Source organism: Mobula hypostoma, chromosome 3 (genome assembly GCF_963921235.1).
Source record: "Mobula hypostoma chromosome 3, sMobHyp1.1, whole genome shotgun sequence".
NCBI lineage: Eukaryota > Metazoa > Chordata > Chondrichthyes > Myliobatiformes > Myliobatidae > Mobula > Mobula hypostoma.
In genome coordinates, this window is record NC_086099.1 from 106,422,563 (window position 1) to 106,442,076 (window position 19,514).

The following is a 19,514-nucleotide window of genomic DNA, read 5'->3' on the forward strand; positions in this document are numbered from 1 at the left end:
AAAATCAGAGCTCATGGCATTGGGGGGAGGATATTGACATGGATAGAAAACTGGTTGGCAGATAGAAAGCAAAGGGTAGCAGTGAATGGGTGTTTCTCCAAATGGCAGGTGGCGACTAGTGGGGTGCCACAGGGCTCGGTATTGGGACCACAGCTGTTTACAATTTACGTCAATGATTTAGAGGAAGGCATTGTGAATAACATCAGCAAGTTTGCTGATGATACTAAACTGGGTGGCAGTGTGACATGTGATGAGGATGTTAGGAGAATTCAAGGTGACTTGGATAGGCTGGGTGAATGGGCAGAAACTTGGCAGATGGCATTTAATGTGAATAAGTGTGAGGTTATTCACTATGGGAGCAAGAACAGGAAGGCAGATTATTATCTGAACAGTGTGGAGTTAGGCAAGGGTGAAATACAAAGATCTAGGAGTACTTGTTCATCAGTCTCTTAAGGTGAATGAGCAAGTGCAGCAGGCAGTGAAGAAGGCTAATGGAATGTTGGTCTTTATTACAAAGAGAATTGAGTACAAGAGCAAGGAAATCCTTTTGCATTTGTACAGGGCCCTGGTGAGACCACATCTGGAGTATTGTGTGCAGTTTTGGTCTCCAGGGTTAAGGAAGGACATCCTGGCTGTGGAGGAGGTGCAGCGTAGGTTCACTAGGTTAATTCCTGGGATGTCCGGACCGTCTTACGCAGAGAGGTTAGAGAGACTGGGCTTGTACAGGCTGGAATTATGGAGATTGAGGGGGGATCTGATTGAGACATATAAGATTATTAAGGGATTGGACAAGATAGAGGCGGGAAATATGTTCTAGATGCTGGGAGAGTCCAGTACCAGAGGGCATGGTTTAAGAATAAGGGGTAGGTCATTTAGGACAGAATTGAAGAGGAACTTCTTCTCCCAGAGAGTTGTGGAAGTGTGGAACACGCTGCCTCAGAAGGCAGTGGAGGCCAATTCTCTGGATGCTTTCGAGAAGGAGCTAGATAGGTATCTTATGGATAGGTGAATCAAGGGTTTTGGGGACAAGGCAGGAACCGGGTATTGATAGTAGATGATCAGCCATGATCTCAGAATGGTGGTGCAGGCTCGAAGGGCCGAATGGTCTACTTCTGCACCTATTGTCAATTGTCTAAATACTATCGTTTTAGTGTTTCAGATAAAGTGTTTGAAATGCTCAGCAGGTAGGCTTGAGAATTTCTAGGTTTTGTGTTTCTATTTCAGATTTTCAGCAATTGTGCTTTCTTTCTATTTTCAAAGAAGTTAGTTCAAGTTTAATTGTCATTCAAACATACAGGGATACCCATGGATATAGGAAGTTTGTAGTTAAATGAACTAGCATTACTCCAGAGACAAGGTGCAAAACACAGTACCAACAGTCACACACAGCACAAGACAACAAGCACATAAAATATCAGTATAATGTAGTCACACAAAAAATATAGTCCAAGAGCTTGAGTTGATGAATGTTGCAGCAGTCTACAGTTAAACACAATACAACTTGTCTTCTGCTGAGTGATCTCTGGAGGAGCAACACTGACTCCAGCTTGGATGCCTCACCATACTGCCCCAGCACTTCAGTGGTGCGCACTGACTCCAATGCCTCTCTCCTGGGTGGCTGTAAACAGGCAACACCATGGCTAGAGGCCTTGTCCTCACTACGATTGAGCCCAGGCAGCACCCCTGCTGTCCACCAGTAAGTTATAGAATCGGACTTAGAGCATTCCACATTAACAATGTCTAACAAGGTCTTGCAATTAAAAGGAAAGTGACTAAGATGGCCACTTACTGTTAGATTGTATACCACCTTTGCATACTGACTCCTCCAACACCTCTCTGACACAGACAACAGCATGAGCTGCACCAAATCCAGCTCCATCCCGTTGTCCATCTACGAGCAAGTCACTGATGGGGTAGACCTGCAGGGCTTGGTTCTTAATGTACAGCAGGGACTTGCAACCGTAAAAAATGTTGGGAAAAAGACAGTAACACCTTCTGTTGGCCCCACAGAAGCTACTGTAATCAAGTGCATTGCTATCTTACTGGAAGGAAACAGAAAGCATATAAATGTACAGGTCTTTATTGAAAGAATACAATGTCTTTCCTGTGGAGATTTTGTTTTTGCACAATATATGGGAGACAAGTATAAATGTATTATACAGTCGATTCAACATGGCTTATATCAAACAATTCAATTGCAAAACTTGAGTCGACCTAGTCCTGTACAAAATCATTTATATTGTGTTGGAATACCGTATTTTTCCACAAAAATGTATGGTTATAGGAGACACAGATCAAAGTTGCTGGTGAACGCAGCAGGCCAGGTAGCATCTCTAGGAAGAGGTACAGTCGACGTTTCAGGCCGAGACCCTTCGTCAGGACTAACTGAAGGAAGAGTTAGTAAGAGATTTGAAAGTGGGAGGGGAAGGGGGAGATCCAAAATGATAGAAGATAGGAGGGGGAGGGATGGAGCCAAGAGCTGGACAGGTGATTGGCAAAGGGGATACGAGAGGATCATGGGACAGGAGATCCGGGGAGAAAGACAGTGGGGGGGGGAACCCCGAGGATGGGCAAGGGGTATAGTCAGAGGGACAGAGGGAGAAAAAGGAGAGTGAGAGAAAGAATTTGTGTATAAAAATAATTAACAGATGGGGTACGAGGGGGAGGTGGGGCATTAGCGGAAGTTAGAGAAGTCGATGTTCATGCCATCAGGTTGGAGGCTATCCAGACGGAATATAAGGTGTTGTTCCTCCAACCTGAGTGTGGCTTCATCTTTACAGTAGAGGAGGCCGTGGATAGACATGTCAGAATGGGAATGGGATGTGGAATTAAAATGTGTGGCCACTGGGAGATCCTGCTTTCTCTGGCGGACAGAGCGTAGGTGTTCAGCAAAGTGGTCTCCCAGTCTGCGTCAGGACTTCTCTAACTTCCGCTAATGCCCCACCTCCCCATCGTACCCCATCTGTTAATTATTTTCATACACACATTTTTTCTCTCACTCTCCTTTTTCCTCCTTCTGTCCCTCTGACTATACCCCTTGCTCATCCTCTGGGTTCCCCCCCCCCCCCGTCTTTCTCCCTGGATCTCCTGTCCCATGATCCTCTCGTATCCCCTTTGCCAATCACCTGTCCAGCTCTCGGCTCCATCCCTCCCCCTCCTGTCTTCTCCTATCATTTTGGATCTCCCCCTCCCCCTCCCACATTCAAATCTCTTACTAACTCTTCCTTCAGTTAGTCCTGACGAAGGGTCTCGGCCTGAAATGTCAACTGTACCTCTTCCTAGAGATACTGCCTGGCCTGCTGCGTTCACCAGCAACTTTGATGTGTGTTGCTCGAATTTCCAGTGGCAACAATCTTCAGAAAAAGTTTAAAATCTTATTCAGAAAATTTCAAATGCAATCCTAGTTTGTTAAAAACATTGTTACTGTATTTGGATACTGCATATAGAGGATGCAGGGTGACTTGGATAGGTTGGGTGAGTGGGCAAACTCATGGCAGATGCAATTTAATGTGGATAAATGTGAAGTTATCCACTTTGGTGGCAAAAATAGGAAAACAGATTATTATCTGAATGGTGGCCGATTAGGAAAAGGGGAGGTGCAACGAGACCCGGGTGTCATTATACACCAGTCATTGAAAGTGGGCATGCAGGTACAGCAGGCGGTGAAAAAGGCGAACGGTATGCTGGCATTTATAGCGAGAGGATTCGAGTACAGGAGCAGGGAGGTACTACTGCAGTTGTACAAGGCCTTGGTGAGACCACACCTGGAGTATTGTGTGCAGTTTTGGTCCCCTAATCTGAGGAAAGACATCTTTGCCATAGAGGGAGTACAAAGAAGGTTCACCAGATTGATTCCTGGGATGGCAGGTCTTTCATATGAAGAAAGACTGGATGAACTGGGCTTGTACTCGTTGGAATTTAGAAGATTGAGGGGGGATCTGATTGAAACGTATAAGATCCTAAAGGGATTGGACAGGCTAGATGCGGGAAGATTGTTCCCGATGTTGGGGAGGTCTAGAACGAGGGGTCACAGTTTGAGGATAGAGGGGAAGCCTTTTAGGACCGAGGTTAGGAAAAACTTCTTCACACAGAGAGTGGTGAATCTGTGGAATTCTCTGCCACAGCAAACTGTTGAGGCCAGTTCATTAGCTATGTTTAAAAGGAAGTTAGATATGGCCCTTGTGGCTACAGGGGTCAGGGGGTATGGAGGGAAGGCTGGGTTCTGAGTTGGATGATCAGCCATGATCATAATAAATGGCGGTGCAGGCTCGAAGGGCCGAATGGCCTACTCCTGCACCTATTTTCTATGTTTCTATGTTTCTATGTTTAACCTCTCGTATTAGCCACATTTGTGCCATTTTTCCACTCATGATTTTCTTTTTTCTTGGAATATATTTTTCCTGCACTTTCCTCATTTCTTGTAGGAATTTCATCCAATTCTGCTCTACCGTCCCTCCATCTAGCTTACTTTTCAAATTGACTTGGACCAGTTCCTCTCTCATACCACTGTAATTTCCTTTGTTCCACTGAAATATCGATACACCTGATATCAGCTTCTCCTTTTCAAATTTGAAACTGATCTCAATCATGTTATGATCACTACTTCTGAGGGGTTCCATTACCTCAGCTCCCTAATTGCCTCAGGTTCATTACACAGCACCCAATCCAAAACAGCCGAACCCCTGGGGGGAGGGGGGGGCATATGGACAAGCTGCTCCAAAAAGCCATCCCATAGGCATTCCACAAACTCACTCTCCTGAGATCCAGTACCTTCCTGACTTTCCCAATCCACTTTCATATTAAAATTCCCCATAATTATCTTGACATTTTCCTTCTGACACGCTTTTTCTATTTCCAGCTGTAACTCGTAGTCCACATCCCGGCCACTGTTTGGAGGCCTGTAAATAACTGCTATTAGTGTCTTTTTACCCTTGCCATTTCTTAACTCGACCCATAAGGATTCTACCTCTTCTGATCCTATGTCCCTTCTTTCTAGTGATTTGATATTGTTGCTTACCATCAGGGCCACGCCACCCCTTTTACCTACCTTCCTATCTTTCCTATACACTGTGTATCCTTGGACATTCAGCTCCCAATCACATTCATCATTTAGCCATGACTCGGTGATGGCCACAATGTCATATCTTTCAACCTGTAGCTGTACAACAAGGTCATCTACTTTATTTTTAATGCTGCATGCATTTAAGTACAGTACATGTAGATCAGTATCTGTTACCGATTTTGCTATATTTCTATCGCACAGTAACAATGCTTCATTAAACTCCTCACATAATAATAAATTGGATCATGTGTAAATAACAAATCATTGTATTTGAAACACCATTAGCACCTCAAAATGTTCAAAATTATTGTTTAAAATATAATTCACTACCACCACAGAGAACACAAAAGAATGATAAACTCTTTTAGAGTTCTATTTCAGTATGACAAAAAAGTAGCTTCCTCATTTATACAAACAATGATACATTTCAATGTTTCAATGATTGATGGAATTCAGTAACCAATAAATGCCTTATCCAGAATGATTCAAAATTAAAAAGTCTGTTATTTCCCTAAAGACTAGAGGATCCTGCTTTTTTTGGCATCACTGGCATTTTATTACTCACCTGTTCATAGAGTGTCATAGCAAACTTCTGGTGGGTAATGCAACACTTAGCAGTACATGTATCCATTTCCATGTCTGATACCATGTGCGAGTGAATTCTCTCCAAAATATTCTCCTGAAGAGAAAAAGAAACATCAGAAATAATGGTGCAATTGGAAGTCTTTGGAAGACCCTAACTTCGAGCAAATTTAATGTAATTTATTAGTCACTCCAAAACAAAAATACCGCTGAACTGCTTAAAAATGAAAAACTAAAACTTTCTGCAAGATCATCAAGCAATTTTGGGCAGAAATTAAAATTAATAGAACGATGAGTAAAAACAAACTTTGTAAGTTTGATTAACTTCATATTCAATGTCAATTTTACAAAAATGGAACATTCCAAAACTGGAAACTAACAATTTAATACAAGATATTGTTGTCTTAGCAGCATTGCATCTTAAAACAAGTATTTTGTACAGGTTGTGAAAAGCTTCAGGAATGATAACTGCATTTTTAAACATTTCTCAAAGTGATTTACAAGTAGTTATACTGATTGAACACTGATGTGTTTCAATAATGTTTTATTTCCTTCTGAACTTTTGCACAGCATTTCAGCTAAATACAAGTGTTTCAAGAACACTCAGCTCAAAATAAGGAGTGCAATGGATCACAAAACACGGGAGCAGGATTAGGCCATTCGGCCCATCGTCTGATCTGTCTTTCCATCATGGCTGAATCATTATCCCCCACTCTCCTGCCTTCTCCCTGTAACCTTTGACCCCCCCACTAATCACGAATCTATAAACTTTCGTTTGAAATATACCTAGTGACTTAGCCTCCACAGCTGTCTGTGGGAATGAATTCCACACAGTCACCACTCACTAAAGCTAAAGAAATCTCATCTGTTTGAAATAGAAATCCTTCTATTCTGAGGCTATGACCTCTGGCCCTAGACTCCCCAGTATAGGAAACATCATCCCCATGTCCATTCTGTCCAGGGATTTCAATATTTGGTAGGTTTCCAAAGAGACTCCTCTCTCATTCTCCAGTGAGCACACACCCAGAGCTATCAAACGCTCCTTATACATTAACCCCTTCATTCCTGGGATCATTCTCGTGAACGTCCCCAGACCCTCTCCAATGCCAAAGCATCCTTTCTTAGATAAGAGGCCCAAAACTGCTCACAGTACTCCAAGTACGTAGAAGTCCCAACAAGAGGGCGTGCAATATTGGATCTGCTATTAGGGAACTAGACAGAGCAGATGACAGAAGTTTTTGTAGGGGACCACTTTGTAGCCAGAGGCCACAATGCTATTAGTTTCGAAGTAAATAAGCAAAAAGATAGGCCTGGTCCATGGTTGAAATTCTAAATTGGAAAAAAGCCAATTTTTATGGTAGCAGAAACGATCTGGCAAGTGTGGATTGGAACAGGCTGCTTTTCTGGCAAAGGTGTATTTGGAAAGAGGGAGGCCTTCAAAAAAGAAATTTTGAGAGTATGAAGCTTTAATGTGCTTGTCTGAATAAAAGGTAAAGATAACAGGTTTAGGGAACCTTGGTTTTCAAGAGATATTGAGGCACTGGATAAAAGGAGAGATAAAAGAAGGTATATGACAGGTACAGGCAGGTAGGAAAAAATGAAGTGCTAATGGAGTACAAGAAATGTAAGAGAACACAAGAGGAATCAGAAAGGCTAAAAAAAAGATACGAAGTTGTTCCAGCAGACAAGGTGAAGGAGAATCCTAAGGGATTTCACAGGTATGTTAAGAACAAAAGCATTGCTAGGGAGGGACAAGATTGGTCCTCTGGAAGACCAGAGTGGTAATCCAAGTGTGGAGTCAAAACAGCTGAAGGAGATCTTAAATGTCTTCTTTTCACTTGTATTTACTTGGGAGACAGATACAGAGCTTACAGAAGTGAAGCAAAACAGCATCAACTTCATGGACCCTGTAGATTGCAGAGGACGAGATGTTTGCTACCAAGGCAAATCAGGGTGGATAAGTCCCTAGAGCCTGACAAGGTGTTCCCGTGCCCTACAGGAGCCAACTGCAGAAATTTCCAGGGTGAAATATTTAAAACATTTTCAGCAACAGAAGAGGTACTAGAAGATTGGAGGATAGCCAATGTTGTATCGCTATTTAAAAATGGCTCTAAACAGAAACCAGAAAATTATAGGATGGTGAGTCTGACATCAGTTATGGGAAAGTTATTGGAAGGTATTCTAAGGGACTGGATATATTTGGATAGACATGGACTGATTAAGGGTAGTTAGTATGGCTCTGTGCATGGTAGGTCATGTCTAACCAATCTTGTACAGTTTTTCGAGCAAGTTACCAAGAAAGTGGATGAAGGCAAGTCAATGGATGTCATCTACATGTACTTTAGTAAGGCATTTGACAAGGTCCCACATGGAAGGCTGATCAAGAAGGTTCAATCGCTCGACATTCAGAACCAGGAAGTAATTTGGATTAGACATTGACTTTGCGAGAGAAATCACAGAGTGGTAATAAAGGGTTGCCTCTCTAACTGGAGGCCTGTGACTAGTCGTGTGCCGCAGAGATCAGTGCTGTGTCCTTTGTTGTTTGTCATCTGGATGATAATGTGGTTAACTGGATCAGCAAGTTTGCTGATGACACTAAGAATGAGGGTGTAGTGGACAGTGAGGAAGACCATCACGGCTTGCAGAGGAGATTTGATAAAGGTATACAAAATTATGAGGGATATAGATAAGGTAAATGCAAGGAGGCTTTTTTCCACTGAGGTTGGGTAGGACTACAACCAGAGGTCATGGTTTATGGGTGAAAGGTGAAAAGTTTAAGGGGAACACGAGGGGAAATTTCTTCACTCAGAGGGTTGTGAGAATGTAGAATGAACTGCCAGCACAAGTGGTCCATGTGAGCTCGATTTCAACCTTTAAGAGAAGTTTGGATAGGTATATCGATAGTAGGGACATGGAGAGCTATGGTCCCAGTGCAGGTTGTTGGGGTAGGCAGTTTAAGTAATTTCAGCACGGACTAGACAGGCCAAAGTGCCCACTGCTGTGCTATACTTCTCTATGACTCCAACTGCAGTCTGACTAATGCCTTATAAAGCATCAGCATCACATGCTTGCTTTTATATTCTAGTCCACTTGAAATAAATGTCAACATTGCATTTGCCTTCCTTATTATCAACTCAACCTACAAGATAACCTTCAGGGAATCCTGCACAAGGACCTCAAAATCCTTTGCACCTAATTTCTGAATATGTTCCCCATTTTGAATAGTAGTCTACACCTTTATTCCTTTACATCAAAGTGCATGACATACACTTCCCTACATGGTATTTCATCTGCCACTTTTTTGCCCATTCTCTTAAACTGTCTAAATCCTTTTGCAGACTCCCTGCTTCTACAATACTGCGTGCCCTCCAGATATATTTGTACAGTCTGTAAACTTGGCCACAAAGCTATCAATTCTGTCATCCAAAACATTAACATATGACATGAAAAGAAACAGTCCCAGCATTGACCCTGTGAAACATCACTAGTCATTGGCAGCCAAGCAGAAATGACTCCTTTATTCCCATTCTTTAGCCTCTGCCAATCAGGCAACCTTTTCTTTTTTACTTTCACAGATTACATATTGGCTCCCTTGGAGAAACGCTATTAGGCTCATTCCTTCTTGGATTGTTCCATGTGTAGTCTATTTAATATTTAAGTAAGATTTGAGTAATATTGTTAATACACCAAAAATGGCTCACAGACACCAGACCAAAGCAGGCTTAATGGTGAAACTTCTAGAAAATGTAACAAGGCAGGACACATAAACAGCCATTGGGCATACAAATATAAATGGACTGCAAAGGGAAGAGAAAAAGATAAGAAGTCAAGCTGCAGATTCAAAAAAGAGCACTAATCTGCATGTTGTAATGATGAGAGTGACACAGGACTGGGTAAACTGAGATTTACGATGTGAAAACTAACACGAAATAAGCAATGCGGCTTACACCATAAGTGAATGGTAAATTAATTAAAAGGAATTAGAAAAAATAGGGCTATGGGTAACCCTAGGTAATTTCTAGAAGTACATGTTTGGCACAACATTGTGGCCCGAAGGGCCTGCATTGTGTCATAGGTTTTCTATGTTTCTATACAGCGTTGAACAGGCTGTTCTAGCCCTTCGAGCCGCACCACTCAGCAACCCTGGTTTAACCCCAAACTATTCAATGTACAATTTATAATGACCAATTCACCCACTAACTGGTACAGCTTTGGACTATGGGAGGAAACCAGAGGACTCAGAGAAAACCCCCATATTTCAGGGGGAGGAGATACTGAGTTTTCACAAATGACACCAGAATTGAACTCCAAACTCCAACGCCCCAAGCTGTAATAGCGTCACACTAACTGCTCCGCTATCATGATCTTCTAGCCATGCCAGCAACTTTCCTGTAACACCTGGGTCTTATCTTCTTTAGTAGTTTCATGTGTGGCACCTTGTCAAAGACATTCTGAAAATCCAAGTAAACAACATGCACTGTCTCCCTTTTATCTATCCTAGTGCCAACAAGAATTTGAAAACCATCTTATGGAACAAATATGTGCTTATTTGAGAAAAATACTTTCAAAAGTCTAGGAAAGCTGGAAATCTGTCTCCAAACCAAGCACATCTGGGGTTTCAGGGCCAGCCACAATATCTCTTTCAGGAAGTCAGCACAGACAAATTAGTCAAACAGATCAAGTTATTAAGGTGCTGAATGAAAGATAGTAAAATTGCCAGGATACGTACAAAGCATTCTGCAGCATCATCCATAAAACCAAGTTGAAAACGATGTTCATCTTTAAAGCTCTCAGCTAGAGCACTACGAAGGGCATCAGAAGGAAGGGCTTTCTCCCTGCTGTTACGAAATTCTACAAATATATCCTGCAAGAAGAAAACATTATTTGCCACAGTGAGTGGTGAAATAAATGTCAAGATCAACCTCAGTAATTAGATACTTAAGTAACGTATGCATAAACTAACTTCAAGATACCACACAACCAAGTTTTTTTTATATAAAAGTACCTTGTTAAAGCTATATATAGTATTCAAAAACTTCTTCTGCACCACAGTGAACCAACCACTTTCTGAGCAATTGCTCAGGGTCTACAGGGGAATGACAAAAGGAAAAGCACAGGAGCAGCTAACCACATGGAAAACTATTTTCAAAACAAAAAACAAACAATAACTTTTTAGTACATTTTGCAACCAGATGAGAAATAGTTTGCGCCTTGGGACTGAAAAGTTATGCATTGTGTTGACTGTAGTATGGATCCAGGAAGCAGACTAGGCATATTCACTTAAACAAAGGAACAAAAAAAGTTAAGAATACTGATCACAACATTTAAAAAACACAGGCCAGTGATCTTGTAAGACAGGGATTTCTATTTCAAGCAGACTTGGTTCCAACACAGAAGAAAAATGTGATGACAGGCGTCAGCTCAGAAATGATAAAGAACTAGCATTTTTTTTTATTAAACTTCAGAGAATAATTTTAGTAATGGAAGTGTGGGAACCCTATAGATGTCGGAGCTAATGATTCCATCAAAAAAAAATAGATGAAACTGGAGGAGGAGAGAATTTGAGCCAAAAGATAACAAAGATGATGTGAAAAAGTCAGCATGGAGTCACAGCGATAACAATCCAGTAAGAATAAAGACTTAAAATTCAAAACGTAACAAAGTTCATGTATTCTCTCAAAAGTCTCTCTATTAAATCTGTAGTATAACATTAGGACATAATAAAAGTAAATTTCTAATATACATAGCACAGAAAATTAGCTTCCTAAAAGAAAGTCAAGCGCATAACCAACAGGCATTTTCTTGTTGGTAAGACCTACAAGTGGTGTAAATTGGGGACTGTGATGGAGCCTATCTATAATTGATATGAATGACTCACAGGCAACACTGAAGTATGCATGATTGCTAAATTTGCTGATAACACAAAAATAGGTTGGAAAGATTCATAGGGAATTAGGTATCACAATGCACAATTAGTAAAAATCTATCATTAAGTTATGACAATTAGAAAAGCTAACAGTGTTGTTACTTATTGCTAGGTGATTCAAATTTAAAAGTAGGGAGTTTACGTTTCAGTTGTATTGGGTATCACATTATTATTCACGTTCTTTAATCCCTGACCAATAATGACATTTTACATCCCACCTATGTCTGCTAGGGCAGGTCAATGTGTGAAGTGTTTTTTTCTTTGGATTACCAGTCTGGTAATTTAACCACCATATCTTACTATTTGAGCATATAGAATCTTCTTAGGCAAACAGAGCCAAGAATCACATTCCTATAAGTTAAAAAAAATCCTTATCTGAATCCCAAATGTTAATTCCCTCTTCTTGAAAATATGACTCACAACATCTACCACATCAAGCCTTTCAAAAATATTGAGCAATTCAATATTAAAAACTGATTTTACCTTCAGAGCACAGAATATGCAAGCATTTCCAAAACAGACATGTCCAGGCAGTTGTCTCAAACTTCGTCGAAATATATCCAGGTGCCATAGAATCTGCAGGACGAAACCCAGAGACTTCAATTCTACGGATGACCAAGACAAAAAGACATCCAAAAATGCTTTTCTATCTGTACACTACAATATTTAAGGTTTGTACTTCCATTAACACTATAATTCATGATTGCTCTATTCAACACATTTTCTTTTCCCCCCACACCTCCTAGCATATCAGATGGCAAATTGAGCAAGAAAGTGGCAGATGGAATTTAATCCCAACAAGATGAGGTGTCTAAGGCATGATATATTTTGAATGGTAGGGCCCAAGAGTGTATTACAGAATTATGAAGCTTTGATCCTTCAACATGGCAGCACAGGTTAAGAAAGCACAGGCTTCATTAGCTGTGGTATAGAATACAAGAGCAAAGAGGCTTTGGTACAACTTCATAAAACATAGGACAGGAAAAAGCTGAAATACGGTATATAGTTCTGATTAGTGCTTTATTGGAAAGGCACAAGTATACTGGAGAGACTGCAAAAGAGGTTCACCAGAAGACTGTCTGGGACAAAATGTTCCAGTCATTAGCAGAGATTGTGTACTTATTAATTACTACATCAGGGCAGAGATTGTGCTTCATTTGCACCATGAAAATACTGAAGAATACTATGAAATATTGCTAAGAAGATGAATTCTCTTTCCAAACATTTCAGTCGGAGTTTTCAAATGAAAACTGCATCCATTATAGATTGCTGACAGAAGATAAGCAATAGTACTAATCACAAAATCACTTTCAATGCAGGCTTTTCAGGTTAATAAGATATTAACAGCCTTAAACACTCCTCAAAGATAACAACTGATAAGGGGTGAGTGTTTGCATGTAGCTCCAATGGGAATCATCAACTATTCCCATTTAGGACTACAGCTGGTCCGGTCACAGCCATGGGTACTTCAGTAAGCAATGTTTTTTAAAAAAATCTATCAGTACTCAAAAATCAACAGACCCCAGTCACGAGTCCAGTTTCCCTTTAAGGAAACAAAAGCAGGGAAGGTGTGCTGGATTGCAGGAACAAGTGAAACTCAGAGGCCTTAGACCCCTATTCCTAACTACCCTGCTGGCAAATATACAGTCTCTGGAAAATAAAATTCTAGACCTCAGGGCAAGATTGCAGTACCAGGGGGATATCATGGACTGCTGGGTACTTTGCTTCATGGAAAAATGGCTCAGACACAATGCTACACCCCGAAGTCTTCACCATTCTCCACAAAGCTCTATCAGTTGAGTATTTTAAAGAAAGAGCAGTATGATTCATAATTAACTCATTCTGGTGCATGACGGTTGTATCTCAGACCTGCTCACCTGACCTAGAATATCTAACAATCAAGTGTTATCCATTTTATCTGCCGAGGGGGTTTTCTGCCATCATCCTAGGTGTCAACATCTCTGAAGATCTATCCTGGGCCCAGCATATTGACATAATTACAATGAAGGCACAACAGCAGCTTTATTTCATTAAGATGTTGTTAAAAAAAAATCACTCTGTACATAGTTTTCTTCTTTCGATTGTTCTTTCTTTCCGCTCCTTTCTATAAGCATATACCTCAGATAAATATTATGTGGAGATCTGTGACAAATATGATTATATGATATATATGTACAGTATCTGAAATACATCTTATGGAAATGTTTGTTTGATGATGAAATTCAATAAAAAACAAATTACAAAAAAAAAACGATCTTGAGGAGACTCCATGTCACCAAAGACTCTCAAATTGCTACATGAAGAGCATTTTAATTGGTTGCATCATCATCTGGTATAGAGAGGCCACTGCACAGGATCAGTAAAAGCTACAGAGAATTCCAAACTCAGCCTGCTCTATCATGGGCACTAGCCTCCCCAGCATCAAGTACATCTTCAAAAGGCGGCATCTGTCACTATGGACACCCACAAGCCGGGACATGCCCTCTTCTCAATGATTCCATCAAGGTGCAGGTACAGCAGCCTGAAGACACACATTCAATGTTTTAGGAGCAGCTTCTTTCCCTCTGCCATCAGATTTCTAAATGTTCCATGAACCCACATATACTATCTCATTGTTTTTTTCTCTTTTTTTTTGCTCTATTTGCACTACTTTTTATACATTTTATACATTGCATTTCTTATTGTAATTTAGTTTATTTTATTATGTATTGCAATGTACTGCTCCTGCAAAACAAAATATTTCATGATATATGCTAGTGATATTAAAACTGGTTCTGATTCTAATTCTCTCAACTGTAGCAACCTACAGTAATGGAAAGTCACCTTCCAAAATGTCAAGTCTTAGATTGACGAAATTACACGACATGTTACTTATTTGCACTGATTTATCAGTTTAGATCGATAATCTAGAGAGCTACACAGGTACAAAAGCATTCGGATAGCAAGGAAAAAGTCTGCAGGAAATTAGAGAGAATCTATTCTATATATCTTTTAAACTTTAGAAGTGTGGTTATATTGAACACGAAACAGTTCAGCACAGAAACAGACCTTTCAACTCATGACGTTGTGTTGAACTAATTAAAACAGTAATACACTCCAAATTAAACTAGTCCTTTCTGCTCACACAAGTCCATTACCCTCAATTCCCTGCATACTTATGTGCCTATGTAAGAGCTTCTAAAAGGCCTCTATCACATTGTTGGCCTCTACTAAACGCTTGGTAGCACATCCAGGCACCCCATCATTCTTTGTGCGTTTAAAAAAAAAAATGCCCTATATATTTCATTTGAATTTACTCCCCCTCACCTTCACTGCATGCCCTCTAGCATTCGACATTTAAACCTGAGGAATAAGGATACCAACCATCTACTTGACCCATGTCCTGAAATATTCCACAGGGCTTGCTTCATCTTCTGCATATCAGCGAAAACAACCCATGTTTAACCAACCTCTCCTTCTTATACACACTCTCCAATCCAAACAGCATTCTGATAAACCTCTTTTGCACTCTCTCCAAAGCCTCAACATCCTTTCTAAGATCACATAAGAAGATTCAAATGAAATACTCTCTATGCGGCCTAACTAGAGTTTTATAAACCAGTGACACAACTTCCTGGCTCTTGGACACTTGCAAGCGGAAGAAGTGCCACATCTGCCCCTACACCTCCTCCCTCACTACAATTCAGGGCCACAAACAGTCCTTACAGGTAAAGTGACCCTACAGCTGTCAGTCAGTCAGTCAAGGTTACCTGCTGTATTCTGTGCTCCCTGTGTGGCCTCCTGTATATCGGTGAGACCTGACATAGACTGGGAGACTGCTTCACCGAGCACCTATGCTCCCTCCGCCAGAAATACTGGGATCTTCCGGTGGCTACCCATTTCAATTCTACTTCCCATTCCTATTCTGACATGTTAGTCCATGGCCTCGTCTATTACCATGATGAGGCCGTACTGAAATTGGAGGAACAACACCCTGTATTCCATCTGGGCAGCCTCCAACCTGATGACATAAACATTGATTTCTCAAACATCTGAAATTGGCCCCCCCCCCACCATTCCCATTTCCCTCTCTCAACTTATCTCCTTACCTGCCCATTACCCCCCTCTGGTGCTGCTCCCCCTTCCCTCTCTTCCATGATCTTCTACCCCCTCCTAATCAAATTCCCCCTTCTCCACCCCTTTATCTCTTTCACCAATCAACTTCCCCTTTTCGCAGATTCACCTATCACCTACCACGCTGTACTTCTTCCTTCCCTTCCCCAAGCTTCTTGGTCTAACTACTCATCTTTTGTTCTAGATCTGATGAAAGGTCTCAGTACGAAACGTTTACTCTTTTCCATCGATGCTGCCAAACACAAGCATAGCGTATGCCTACTTAACTAGTCTATCAACTCATAGAACCACCTTCAGGGAGGAAGGAGTATAAACTAGAAGTTGATAGGTGAAGCCAGGTGAGAGGAATGGTTGGTGGGTGGGGAAGGGGTGAAATAAAAAGCTGAGTGGTGATAGGTGAAGGCAAAGGGATGAAGAAGGAAACTAAGAGGAGAGGAGAGTGATTCATGGGCAAAAGGGAAGGAGGAAGGGCACCAGACGGAACTAAAAGGCATGTAAGATGAAGGAGATAAGAGGTAAGTCAGAATAGGAGAATGGGGAATGGAAGAAGAAAGAAGGAGAGGGGGGAGAAATTACCAAAAGTCAGGGAAATTGATGTTCATGCCATCAAGTTGAAGGCTACCCTGAAAGAATATGAGGTGTTGCATCTCCTACTTGAGAGTGGCCCCATCTTGATAGGAAGGGGGATTGGAATTAAAATGGTTAGCCACCAGGAAATCCTGCTTAGACCATAAGACTATAAGATATGGAAGCAGAATTAGGCCATTCAGCCCACTGAGTCCGCTCCACCATTTCATCATGGCAGATCCTGGATCCCATTCACCCATTCAACCGCCATACAGCTGCCCCCTCACCATATCCCTTGATGCCCCAAACAATCAGGAATCTATCAATTTCCGCTTTGATATACTCACAGACTTGGCCTCCATAACAGTCTGTAGCAAAGCATTCCACAGACTCATCACTCTTTGACTAAAAAAAAAATTCCTTCTTACTTCTGTTCTAAAAAGGCACCCCTCAATTTTGAGACTGTGCCTCTAGTCCTTTCAACATTCGGTAGGTTTCAAAAAGATCCCCATGCATTCTTCTAAATTCCAATGAGTACAGGCCCAAAGCTGCTAAACACTTGTTGCGAATGGAGCGAAAGTGCTCAACAAAGCAGTCTCCCAATCTATGCAGATCTCACCAATGTACAGTATGCTGCACCGGGAACACCAGATAATGGTAATGACCCCAAAGGACTCACAGATAAAGTGTTGTTTCACCTGGAAGGATTGTTTGGGGCACTGAATAGAGGTGTGGGAGGAGGTGAATGGACAGGTGTAGCACTTCTCCTGCTTGGAGGGATAAGTGTCAGGAGGGAGATCAGAGCGGAGGGACAAAGGGACAAAGGAATCATGGAAGAATTCTAACCCTGTTAAGGTGGTGGAAAGTTGGGGTGAGGGTGGATGTCTGCAAAATGGATATGTAAAGAAGGGCAGCATCAATGGTGGAGGAAGGGAAACCCTGTTCTTTGAAGGAGGAGGACATCTCTGACGTCGTGGAAAGGAAAGCTGCTTGCTGGGAACAGCTGTGGTAGAAACAGAGGAATTGAGAGCAGGGAATAGCATTTTTACAAGTAACCAGGTAGGAAGAAGTATAATCATGACAGCTGTGAGTCAGTAGGTTTATTAAAGATATCAGCAGACAGTTTGCCTCCTGTGAAGGAGACAGAAAGAGATCAAGAAAGGGGAGAGAGGTGACAAAAATGTACTGTGAATTTGAGGGCAGGGTGGAAGTTAGAGGCAAAGTTAATGAAATTGACATGCTCAGCAAGGATGCATGAAGCAGCACCAATGCAGTCAAAAATGTAGCACAGAATGAGTTGGTAAGTGCTACCCAGTGAAGGGTTTAAACATGGACTGTTCCACATAGCCAACAAAAAGGCAGACATAGCCAACGAAAAGGCAAGCATAGCAGGGGCCCATAGCTACAACCTGGCTTTGGAAAAAGTAGGAGTCATCGAAAGAGAAATTGTGGAGTGTGAAGACCAACTCTGCTAGATGGAGGAGGGTGGTGGTGTAGGGGAACCGGTTAGGTCTGTTGTCCAAAAAGAAGCGGAGAGCTTTAAGGTCTTCTTGATGGGGAACAAGTGTATTGGGACTAGACACCACGTTGAAAGTGAGGCGATCGGGATACTTCCAACCTGTTCATTTGTGAACTTACCAACACACTATCCACAATTTCACATAGGTTATATACAAAATCCAGATGGATCTCCGTTGAACACCACTAGTAGACCTCCAGTCAGAATAAATCCCATCAACTACTACACTGTCTTCCATGGGCATTAATACCAAATACAAACAGTTCAATCACCGTGCATCCCATGCATGTCAATCTACCTTGTGGGACCTCATCAAGTGCTATTGAGGGCATCACAGAGCCATAATTGAAAGAAGACTGTAGCTAGAAGTTAAAACATCCAACGATATAAGGATCTCTCCTATCAAACAGGCGGACAGAGGGATAGGGTGACTCTGTTGGTTTAAAAAAAAAATGAAACCATATTCTTTGAAAGAAGCAACATAGGATCAGAAGATGTAGAATGCTTGTGGAGTTAAGAAACTGTAAGGGCAAGAAGACCCTGATGGGAGTTACACAGGCCTCTGGCCAAGATGTGCAGTACAAATTACAACAGGAGACAAAAAGCGTACGTAAAAAGGGCAATGTTATGATGGTCATGGGGGATTTCAATATGTAGGTAGATTATAAAGATCAGGTAGGCAATGGATCCCAAGAGAAAGAATTTGTAGAATGCCTACAACGTGGTTTTTTAGAGCAGCTTGTGGTCAAGCCCTCTAAAGAAAAGACAGTTCTGGATTGGGTCTTGTGGAATGAAACAGATTTGATGAGGGAGCTTAAGGTAAAGGAACACTGAGGAAACAACGATCATAATGTGATAGAATTCACCCTGCAGCTTGAGACTTATGTTAAAATCCGATATATCATTATCACATTCGAGTAAAGGTAACTATAGAAGCATGAGAGAAGAGGTGGACAAAGTTGATTGGAAGGGGTCACGAGCTGGGATAACAGTGCAGCAGCAATGGCCTGAATTTCTGGGACTAATTCGTAAGATGCACGATCAGTTCATCCAAAAGAAGCTGCATTCCAAAGGGAGGATGAGGCAACTCTGGCTGACAAAGGAAGTCAAACACAAAAAAAAGCAGACAATACAGGTTTCCCCCGCCTTCCGAAGGTACAGCATTCCTATGAAACGGTTCGTAAGCCAAAATGTCATAAAGCGAAGAAGCAATTACCATTTATTTATATGGGAAAAATTTGTGAGCGTTTGCAGACCCAAAAATAACCTACCAAATCATGCCAAATAACACATAAAACCTAAAATAACAGTAACATATAGTAAAAGCAGGAATGATATGATAAATACATAGCCTATATAAAGTACAAATACTTTTCCACAATCATTACTGAACTGTTCTCCATAGCGAAAATCTCGCGCAAGCGCTCTCGGCAGAAAATCTCACGCAAGCGCTGTTGGCAAAAACACAGCGCAAGCGCTCTCCAGTAACCTTTAAGCTATGAAGCTGCCAAATCATACCAAATAACACATAAAAATACACAGCCTATATAAAGTAGAAATAATGTATGTACAGTGTAGTATCCCTTACCGGAATTGGTTCAGCACCGAGCACACTGATGATGGTGTGTTAGACTGAGTCGTCACAGGTTGGGTGGTGCAGTGGCACCCACCCTCCAGGCCGCCGAGCAAAACATGGCCGCGAGGCACGTAGGGGTCCAGCAGCAGCCGGGAGGCACACCGCACAT

General features: G+C 41.5%; 1 protein-coding gene across 2 annotated transcripts in view; it reads right to left on the reverse strand.

Annotated features, from left to right (window-relative positions):
• The window catches only part of LOC134344183 (inactive ubiquitin carboxyl-terminal hydrolase 53-like), a 150,150-nt gene that overhangs the window by 113,097 nt on the left and 17,539 nt on the right, over positions 1-19,514 (reverse strand). For both annotated transcript variants that reach the window (XM_063043561.1, XM_063043560.1), the window contains exons 2-4: positions 12,054-12,146; positions 10,374-10,508; positions 5,628-5,741 (exon numbers count right to left, since the gene is read on the reverse strand). In XM_063043561.1, the coding sequence (XP_062899631.1) occupies positions 5,628-5,741; positions 10,374-10,508; positions 12,054-12,146 (342 nt within the window). The remainder of the gene's footprint in view (positions 1-5,627; positions 5,742-10,373; positions 10,509-12,053; positions 12,147-19,514) is intronic.